Source organism: Mya arenaria, chromosome 14 (assembly GCF_026914265.1).
Source record: "Mya arenaria isolate MELC-2E11 chromosome 14, ASM2691426v1".
NCBI classification, from domain to species: Eukaryota; Metazoa; Mollusca; class Bivalvia; order Myida; family Myidae; genus Mya; species Mya arenaria.
The window spans coordinates 20,109,370-20,119,770 of NC_069135.1; the positions used below are offsets into that span (position 1 = coordinate 20,109,370).

Consider the following 10,401-nt stretch of genomic DNA (forward strand, 5'->3'; position numbering starts at 1 on the left):
CGGATACTTAATGGGTGTGGCAAAGGTGTATATAAGGTCAATTAAGGGGTATGGTCATGTTCGAAAATGCCAATTTTTGGTATTCATTGGGCCATAACACTCCCCTTACTATGTCCAGTTACAAAAGAAACCCCTAGGTGCACAACTTCTTCATCTCAACAACATTCCCCTAAGGTCTCATGACTCTAAATAATAAAGTTTGGGAGTTTTGAATGACACAAGTTCGCAATATACTTACAGACGGACAGACAAGGGCAAAGCTTTTTTTATGAAAGAACATAAATAGATATGTAAATAATACCTTAATATTCAAACAGTAATATAATTCAGCAAAGTTCACTATCAATTCTTTTCTAGAAGGAATGTTACAATGAAATGAAGATGTTGAGTCTGAACTCAGACTTGAGACTGTTCATTATTAACAGCCCTGGATTATACAAGAGTCTGTTGATGACTCACATCTATTTAGCCCTAGTATATACTATTTCTAATATCGGTTATCTGTCAGATTAGATGGCTTCAAAGCTGTAATCAAGCCAGTGTTAAATATTAAGTCACTTAAGGTTACAGCTTAAAGTTACAGAGGTAGATCACAGCCATAGTTCATCTTCTGTTCTGGGCACATCTATATTCAAGGTCCCCATTTGAATATCAGATTTAAAATTATAATTTCATTTCCTAGCAATTTTGCTATGGTTAATATCATTGTCATTTCAAGCTGCAGTCTTGACTTACTGTAACGATGTTCATGCTATGATATCTACCTGCATGGTTTGACTTTTTGATTTGTGGTATTATAATTTAAATAAATTTTAGTTACCTTTTGTGCAAATACTACTGTTTTTCAATTAATAAAATTATGTTTTAAGTGAAAATATTTTATTCCTGCACTTAATGGTATGCACTTATAACTAAATGGTAGACCATTATTTTTATACTATTCATTATTATTTTGTTTATATACTGTACTGTAATTATATATCATATTTATTTAGTATGGTCGGTCAAAGTTATTTATAGCTTATGTTAAACTGTTCTTGTAGTACCCGACAATAAATTTATACTTCATTTGACTTGACTTGACTTACAGGGGATGGCTTTTAAAAGCACCCACACTGGTGGGCATGGGTTGCTGTTGTAGACTTGCTGCCATTTGTTGGTCTTCTTGTTCGTCTGCTTGTTTGTCTGGGCTGCTCTATGGCGCCAGTGTTTCCCCCCACCAGTCTCGATCTACTCTCAGTTTTCTGGTTTCAGTCAACCACTGGCTGGCGTAGCGGGCTGTGACATCCTTTAGGTGGCCATCTGATTACAAAATATAGTCATACAGTCAGTTCATCTATGCTAAAGAAATCCGACTCATATATTATTGTAGGTTGTGAAACTGAAATAGCATACGGGCCAATGGCTTATAAGACATTTACTGACCTCAATGTTTTTTTATAAAGGGAGTAAGGGTTCTTTATAAAAAAAACACCTTAGGGCAATACTATGGCATAATGGAATACAGTGATGCCAGCTTGATTGTGCGCTAAAACTGAAGGCACAAACAATTTCAGCCTGCCTCACCTTTCAATTCTCCCCATCAAAGATTAAAAAACCCAAAGAAATCTCAATTTCTTTAGGTGTTGACCTTGAGGTATTCCCACCACATAAGCCCATGGCAAAGAAAGTGGCTGAGTTCTAACCATCAAAGACTCAAAAAGAAGAAAGAAATCAATTTCTTCTGACTCCGAGCTTGAGATATTCCAATCACATAAGACAGTGGCGGTGTTACTCTGTTCTCTAGCTCATAAGGTTTCTTCACTTGCAAGCTCTCCCCATCTATGCCTGAAATTACCAACAACAACACAACCATTTTATTAACAAGAACTTAAGTTCTTTTTCATTTTACCAAATCAAAACCTCCTAATATTTCAGTTCCTAATTTAGCAATTTTCATTATTAATGATCCAAATGAAGCAAAAATCACTGGCAAGAGTATTACATATACTTCTTAACAACATTATATGTACATGTTCTGACTAATTATAACAAGAGATATTTTAAGATGGAGATGTTCCCATTATTGATTGTATTCTAAAATTGATTGGTTGGGCCTGATATCGGCAACAATTGATTGTTATTGGTCATAATCAACCATAGACTCAACAGCATACAATACAAGAATAATTATTTATTGAAGTTTTATTCTTGTATTGTTTGCGGTTAGTCAATTAAAGAAAAATGAAAAAAAAAACGATTGATCTATGGAACCGATTATGGATAGTCAAACTGTAACCAATTATCCAACAATGCTGAATTTTAGACATTAGACGCAGTTTATACTTAGCCATTTTTGTTCCTTGGCAACGAACACTTCCACCCAATGATTAGAGTCTGAAAAAAGAAAATAGAGACTAAATTCATTGTAAATTCAATTTCATTATTGGAATTCAGGTGGTATCATTTTGGTTACCTAATATCTGTGTGACTTTAAATAAAATCTTTGTTCTTTCAAAATATTAGCTTTTTTTTCAAATAAAAAAATATTGATATTTGCATAGCCTTGTTATTGTTGTTGGCCTTGTCAATGAAGGCTTGCAAAAAAGATAACTCAAAGTTTATGTATTTAAACTTGAATTTGGTACACATGTCGCCCGAGACAATAAGCACATGTACAGCAAGGCCCATAACTCTGGCATTAGTTATAGTTGTGGTATGCCTCATTAACACCGAAAAAACAACAACAACAACAGACAAACATTGGTTCCATGACACTCTTGTTCATTTATAACCCAGTAACGATCAGGAAGATGTGTACCTTTTAAACCAAATATTTGTCGCACCTGTATTTCCATCCACATAATTCGAAGACAATAGGCTCCTGTTTTTGGACCCGGATGTCTGATGCCGTGGTTTCTTGCTTTTCTCTGGAAGACTGTCTTCCTCAAAATCACTGTCAGACCTTGAATACATTTATCACAAAACTGCAAATTAGAATTCTACAGAAATGTTGCTTTAAAGCTATAATGGTGGTGAATCAATTCACCTTCCTCTCCAAAATGTTGACTTTTTTAACGTTACAGTCAGACATGGAATAAAACTACTGCAACTGTAATCTGCAAATTATCTGTTATTTTTATACGCATGGAATTGACGATTGATCGGAATTAAAATGTGTTATGTTTAACACGTAATGCTCTTAAACAATTTGGAGTGAGTGTTAAAAAGAAAGCATAATGCTGTCATTCTGTACAAATATAAAATCTTGTAATCGTGGTTCAGAGTTCTATAAATAATTGTTGTTTTTTAGATGAACATAGTATGTAATGTGTAAAATATTGATGCAAACCATAAAATAATGTTGAAAGATTAATTTCCTTGAAATACTAAAGCTGCACTCTCACAGATTGGCCATTTTGACAACTTTTTTTTATTTTTTGTATTGGAATGGGCCAATTTTTGCCTAAATGTCTGGAAATTTAAGTGATACAAGATTACTGGCAAAATATCAGACTGTAGGTTTTCATATTTATGTTGGAGAAATGATATTTTATGGCTAAAAGAAGTACTAATGCTTTAAGAAAAAATGAAATTTTCGGCAGTTTCCCAATCGAATATTGTGAGATATCTTATATGACTGAATTGAATGCAATGATACCAAAATCAGCTGATTCTGAGACAAAAACTAAAAGAAATATGTCAAAACTGTCTGTTAAAGTGTAGCTTAATTATGACAGTTCAGGTTATAAAAACATGCCTTCATTGTTAAGATCATAAAATATAAATACATGGCGTTGACATCACGTACTTTCTATAATTGTTTTTTTTTATCTACTGTTGAAGGATTAATGCTTATAGTAATTGATTATTAAAAATGCACTCTTACTCCCAAATAAGATTTACCTCAATTAATACAAATGTTTTAATACACCAAAACAAATGAATAAATGTTGAAACAAATGTTCTGATGAAGGATATCGAGTTTTATTTGAAATAAAGGTGCAGAAAACACAGTATTTCTACCTTATGAGACGATAGTTGATCATAGTTAATCTTTTAGCACTCACCAATGATTTAATATTTTTGCGTGTTCAACTATTAAATACACAGATATAATTGTGTTATCAGTAATTAATATTTTCCATTAATGCATTATTCAGTAAGTAGTTAAAGGTTTACCACTCAAAATAGCTAAACATATTATGTGTGTATTGATTCCGAAGGAGAGTGTCACTTTAAGGTAGGCATACCTGGCAGTTTTGTATTAAAGACATATGTATTAGGTATAGTTTGGGTTATGGTTGGATTGCCCAGGATGTTAGATATATAAATATAGAATTGATGCATCATCTTAAAACTAGAAATTTGCTGATTGCTGAAGACAAAATTGGAAGGACGATGTTAATAGATCATCACTTTGTGAAACATATAAATGTTTTAAGACTGAATTGAATTTGAATAAGATATTCTAGCACTCACTGGCAGTTAAGTGTATTTTTTTGTTTTTGATCAAATTTACATGACGCGGCCTGTCAGTCAAACTAGCCGGTAGATACCCGACTGATCAATCAGCATCCAGATTAGGCGGGGCTTATCAGTTGTTAGTATGTAGTATTATGCTGTTTTCTATATGTTAAATACAAAATACGTTTCCCATAACTAAGAGTTGATTTTGAAATCCAAAATATTGATATTTTCACTGAATGCTGCTAAAATTATGCATTTTTCATGGTATTTGTTTGATTACAAAGTGACCTTTAAGTGGACTAATCCTCCAAATGTATTTATCGTTTATGTAAACATACATAATCATACGTAATTGTATATTTTCCGTTACGTCTTAAAATAGGAAGTATCATTATTAGTACAAGTGTAAAATATTGACAATGTCTTGCGATTAATTTTTTACTTTTGGAATTAGTCTTCTTCATGTGCGTAAATTTAAATCTGCATTTTCTTGGACAAACTCAGTTGATTTGAGGTATATTTTTCATTAAAGTTAGATAAAAGATCTTATAATAATATCATATTACTTCAAAAAGGTCATAAAAAGTATATGATACAAAATCATCTTGGTAGATGAGACAAATCAAAACATAAACTTGTGCATTGATTATGACTATGATCGTTTCTAACTTCTTTGTTGCTTGTTAGAACAGTTTTGCATTTCACTTGATAAGGATATTAATTCATTGAGAGAAACATAAAGGTAGTTATATCAATAATAATAACAATTCATTTAACTTGTATTAAACAGGTGATTCTTCATGGAAAAAGGAAGACAAACAGCAAATACTAATGAGCTTTGATATTTGATCTAAACAAATATCCTTTTTGTTGACTTCCTTAAAGGAAATTAATAAAGGTTTTGTTTCCATGAATTTGAGTTTTAAAATAGAGATTCTACTGTACCAAAATCCCGATATTATTTAAAAATGAATTATTTTCAAGTTCAGACATTAAATTATTTCTACCTGAATAATACATTGCATTCAACTAATAATAAAGAACTAATTTACAGATGCACTCTTACTCCCAAATAAGATTTACCACAAATGATACAATTGTTTTAATATACCAAAAAGGATGACTAAATGTAAAACAAGAGGGCCATAATGGCCCTAAATCGCTCACCTAAGTAAAAGAGTCTAACCTTTGTAATCGATATAGCTTGATATTCGTTCCCAAACAAAATTGAAAAACATACTGGTCAAACATGTCGCCTGGATAATCACTGACAGGACTTGTCACAGTTGCCTGCACACTGACAGGACTTGTCACAGTTTCCTGCACACTGACAGGACTTGTCGATTGACTGCACATTGACAGGATTTTGTTCAGTTGCCTGCACACTGACAGGACTTGATGATTGACTGCACACTGACAGAATTTGATTCTCATACCTGCACACTGACAGGAATTTGTTCAGTTGCCTGCACACTGACAGGAATTGATAATTGACTGCAGACTGACAGCACTTGGTACAGATACCAGCACACTGACAGGACTTTTTTTCAGTTACCTGCACACTGACAGGACTGTTCAATTGCCTGCACACTGACTGGACTTCGTTCAATTGCCTGCACGCACACTGACAAAACTATGTTAAATTGCTTGCATACTGAAAAAACTTTTAGTATAGATACACAAACAACATACAAGACTTTGTTCAATTGCCTGCACACTAACAAAACTATGTTAAATTGCTTGCACACTGAAATAACTTTTAGTATAGATACACAAACAACAAGCAGTGCACAATCCAATAAAATCATAATCTGCCTTAAGATTTAAAAATCAAAGATTAGTACACAATTATACTCTATTATTGCTTCTTCCATCTAGGACAACATCACCATCCTTCAAATACAGGTTATCAAATTTTTCTGTATAAGGCTTATTCACTATCCACACAGAAAATAAGATTGTAGCTTAGAATAATTTACATGAAGTTTACAATGATATACATGAAGTTTAATGGAAAAGTCTGATTATTAAATTTATCATTAAGTAAAAATGAAATTTCTTCTAAGGAATAAAGTGTATAATAATTATTTTAATCTATGAACCTAAAAAAGAACAATAATTACCTCAGAAGTGACTATGTTGAAGACTTGATAAAATTTAAAATCTATTCCCTCGTTATTAAAAATACAAAGTAGCGGAATCTCCATCGAAAAGGGAGACCATATAGCAAGACTAGCTGCCCTTGTTTCAAGAGTAAACTTTACATAACTATTAAATTTTAACAAAATGTATATTTAATGAACTTATAACCCACTGGGTGAGGTTAATTTTTCTCCAGGGGCATTATTTGCCAAGAAAAAAAATGTAATGTTTTCCTTTAGGTTGCCATGGCAATAATAGTTCTGCATGGGATTCATTTCTTTCAACAATTTTGAAAAAGCACCAACCAAGGATCACTCCAATGAAGTTTCATTAAAAATTTACCAAGCGGTTTAGGAGAAGATGATGATTATAACCAATTGTTGACGCTTTTCCTTTAGGTTGCCATGGCAACCAGACTTTTGCATGGAATTCATTTCTTTGAACAATTTTCAAAAAGCACCAACCAAGGATCATTCCTATGAAGTTTCATTAAAATTTACCAAGGGATTTAGGAGAAGAAGATCATTATAACCAATTGTTGAGGCCGCACGATGGACGACAGACGCCGGACATAGACCGATCACACTAGCTCACCTTGAGCACTTTGTGCTGAGGTGAGCTAAAAAAACAATGCTCCTTATAAAATATACCGTGCTTAATTTGAATGAAATGTGCATAAAACACTGTATTTCTACCTTATGATAGTAGATCTCAGTAAATCTTTTAGCATTCACCAATCATTTAATATTTATGCGCTTTCAGCTATTGAATACACGTTACACTCTTGTAATCAGTAAATACTATTTTTCATAAATGCATTATTTAGTAAGCATAAAAAGGTTTATCACTCAAACGTTACGTTTGTTATACATGTGTATGTGTTGATTTTGAATAAGAGTGTCACTTTAATGTTATATTTTTACTTTTATTGCTATGTTTTACCATGCTCCATGGTATATTTTATCTGATTGTCAAGGATAACTTCTGTAAAATTACCATCTGCTTCTGCATGATTAAAGGCTTACTAAGGGGTCATGGGACACTGAAGGTGTAGCCTTATTGCTATCAGCGTGGTGTAAAATGAAAGCGTTGTCGTCGCCTATGGCCTCTCGTGTTGTATATTGAAATTCGGCGTCACTGTCTATTATGGTCTGCCTGTACCTTATTTATTTTTTTTCACCGATATCGTTTACGCACTTGTTTGAAGCATTTTTGCAACCCGGATTAGTTTTGTTTACTCGGGTTTCAATCTGCATTTAATAAGCGTATACACTATCGGAAGCTTTCTGAAAACCGCATAAAGCAATTAACTATCACCGAGGTATTTGTATTTGGTATAAACCTTAAGATTTGTAATTCTTCAAAATATTTTACTTGAAGAAAAAGACCAGAAAATCATTATTGTGCATGATAAGTAAACTTTTATCATAGCCTAAATTGATTAAAAGTAGTTTGAGTACTACTGTAACATCTGTTTATTTCAATACAAGTGTTTCATTCTAGCCAAAGAAATATATTATATCATTGTTTTACAAAGCATTGTTTTATCAATACATTATCCATTTCTTATTAAAAATCTCAACTGAAATTAACTTTTCCTCCCCAATTTGGGATAAATGGGACAATATTCGCAAATAAGCATTCTATTTTATCTTTTAATAAACTTTGTAATAAGAGGATGAAGCATTCACCAATCTTCAAGTATTTAATTGATTATATGCTATATGTCAATATTTTTTATACACACATAAATGGATTTTGGCAGCTGAAAATCTTTTAACAAGGAAATCAAACTGAAACAATGAGAGTGAAACTCGGGTCTTTTTGAGTTTATGATCAAACCAAACAAACAAAATAGGATTTCTGTACAGATTAAAAAATATTTTGGCCCTTTTTTAAACTGGGACTTTGTGGATCCATAGCTATTAATTGAAAACCCCATTTATATATAATGGTTTATTCATTTTCTATCAAGTGTTACCCTATATTGTGCCTCTTTAAGATTACATAAAACAAGTACATGATATACGACAATCGATGGATAAAGGCCTTAAGGAAGATAATGAAGTATTTTTATTTGAGCCGCATCCCACGATTGTTGGCAATTCTCTATAAATAATTATTTCATTTGTAATTTTTTTGTCTGAAGGCCCATTATAATGCGATGTGGCTCATTTAAAACATTGTAATAGACCAATGTTCAAAACCGGATTTGACAAGATCTGATAACACTATATTCAACAAAAATGGCGGATGCATGTCCAATAAAGAAAGCAAAATTTAACTTTGAACACTCAGGGGAGTTTGATGAAGATGATGAAGTGACATTTACCTTTCCAAAGGAGAACAATAAACAGTTGTTCTTCTCTAAACTCATCTTAACAAGATCTTCATCCGCGTTTGAAGCCATGTTTAAACATGATTTCAAGGAAAGGAAGGACAAGAACGTGATTATTGAGGACATCAAGATGGAAGTGTTCAACACATTTTTTAGATGGTGTGATCCAAAGCTATCAGAACCTATTACGGGTATTTCAACCAAGATTGCTTTTATTAATATGTTACTGTTATCTTTGTTATAATGCCTCCTTAACTGCTGATATTGTTCCAAAGCTTTGGGAAAGGTGTTTCTGATTGAGAAAAATGCCAACAAAAATATGCATTAAGAAGTAGACAGAGAAAGTAAAAGCTGTGAATTAAACTGTAAGGTATTTCTTTATAGAAAACATAGCATGTACCACACAAAAACTTTTGAACCTTCTGACCCAATATTTACAGACATTTATTTTTAACTAATTTTTTTCTTTAATAGTCAAATAAATTGTGAAATTACTTTGAATATTTGGTTAGCAAAATACATTGTTTTCCCTGTATAATTTTTAAAAATTGTACAAATTGAATTACAGCTGAAAACGTGTTCCAGATGGTTGAATTCGCTGATAAATACCAAATTGAGTCCATGATCCAACACTACAGAAGAGTTATGCTTGATATTGTAAACAAAGCTTTCGAACAGGCAAAGATGCACTTCCATCGTTCTTCATCGGATGTAGAGCAGATAGTTATGGTATTATTAGTGGCCACTAAGTATAACTACAAAGAACTGTTAGATAGAGCAGAGGACTATCTGGTGTGCTATGAAGTTAAAGAACTTCTCAGCAAGGACCCTTTTGAAAAACTACCTTTAGAACTAAAATACCGCATTTTATCAAGACGTATTTCAAAAGTTTACCAAGAAGTTGGATTTGCACATGCGGTAAATTAGATTTACATGGTCAAACATTTGTAGATCTATGTTTAGATTAACGTGATTGATTTGTGTTGTATTACAGTCCAATTTGAAGATGAAAGATTAAAATTCATACTGATCCAAACCTACATATAGTTTGTTTATATCTTGTGGTCATTTATTGGCTGAATAATTTGACCTCCCAATGAACCAACCCCACATTTACTTTCGGTTTAATCTAACACTTCAGTAATAGTGCAAAAATAAACAGATGTAAATGAAGAAGGGTTAGCAAACACAAGATGCACTGTTCATGTATAATTTAGGGTTTAAGCCAGGTTTTCAAAATGACAGGGTGCCGCTGAAGAGGCACAGGTTGCTAAGGCTGAAAAAGGCACATTGTATTGAACTGTGAAGAATTTGTACATAATGAATTTTATAGAAACGTTACAAGCCATTTTATCATGAAATAACTTGTTGAAGTTATTGCAGTTTGTATGTTTTCAATGAAATCCAATGTGAGCTGACCTATCTGCAACAAAAATACTTTCATGTTAAAATCACTTATACTTTTCTTTTAA

General features: G+C 32.4%; 2 protein-coding genes across 2 annotated transcripts; one reads left to right on the forward strand and one right to left on the reverse strand.

Moving 5' to 3' along the window:
* Window positions 1–1,195: 1,195 nt before the first annotated feature.
* On the reverse strand, window positions 1,196–2,955 carry LOC128215903 (DNA repair protein complementing XP-C cells-like). Its single transcript, XM_052922508.1, has 4 exons — window positions 2,826–2,955; window positions 2,326–2,376; window positions 1,729–1,827; window positions 1,196–1,302 (listed from the first exon to the last, which is right to left on the reverse strand). The coding sequence occupies exons 1-4, from the start codon at window positions 2,953–2,955 to the stop codon at window positions 1,196–1,198; spliced, it is 387 nt and encodes a 128-aa protein (XP_052778468.1).
* A 5,711-nt stretch (window positions 2,956–8,666) lies between these two features.
* Window positions 8,667–10,140, forward strand: LOC128218589 (uncharacterized). The gene is made up of 2 exons (XM_052926294.1): window positions 8,667–9,120; window positions 9,498–10,140. The coding sequence occupies exons 1-2, from the start codon at window positions 8,838–8,840 to the stop codon at window positions 9,854–9,856; spliced, it is 642 nt and encodes a 213-aa protein (XP_052782254.1). The 5' UTR covers window positions 8,667–8,837; the 3' UTR covers window positions 9,857–10,140.
* Window positions 10,141–10,401: the final 261 nt, after the last annotated feature.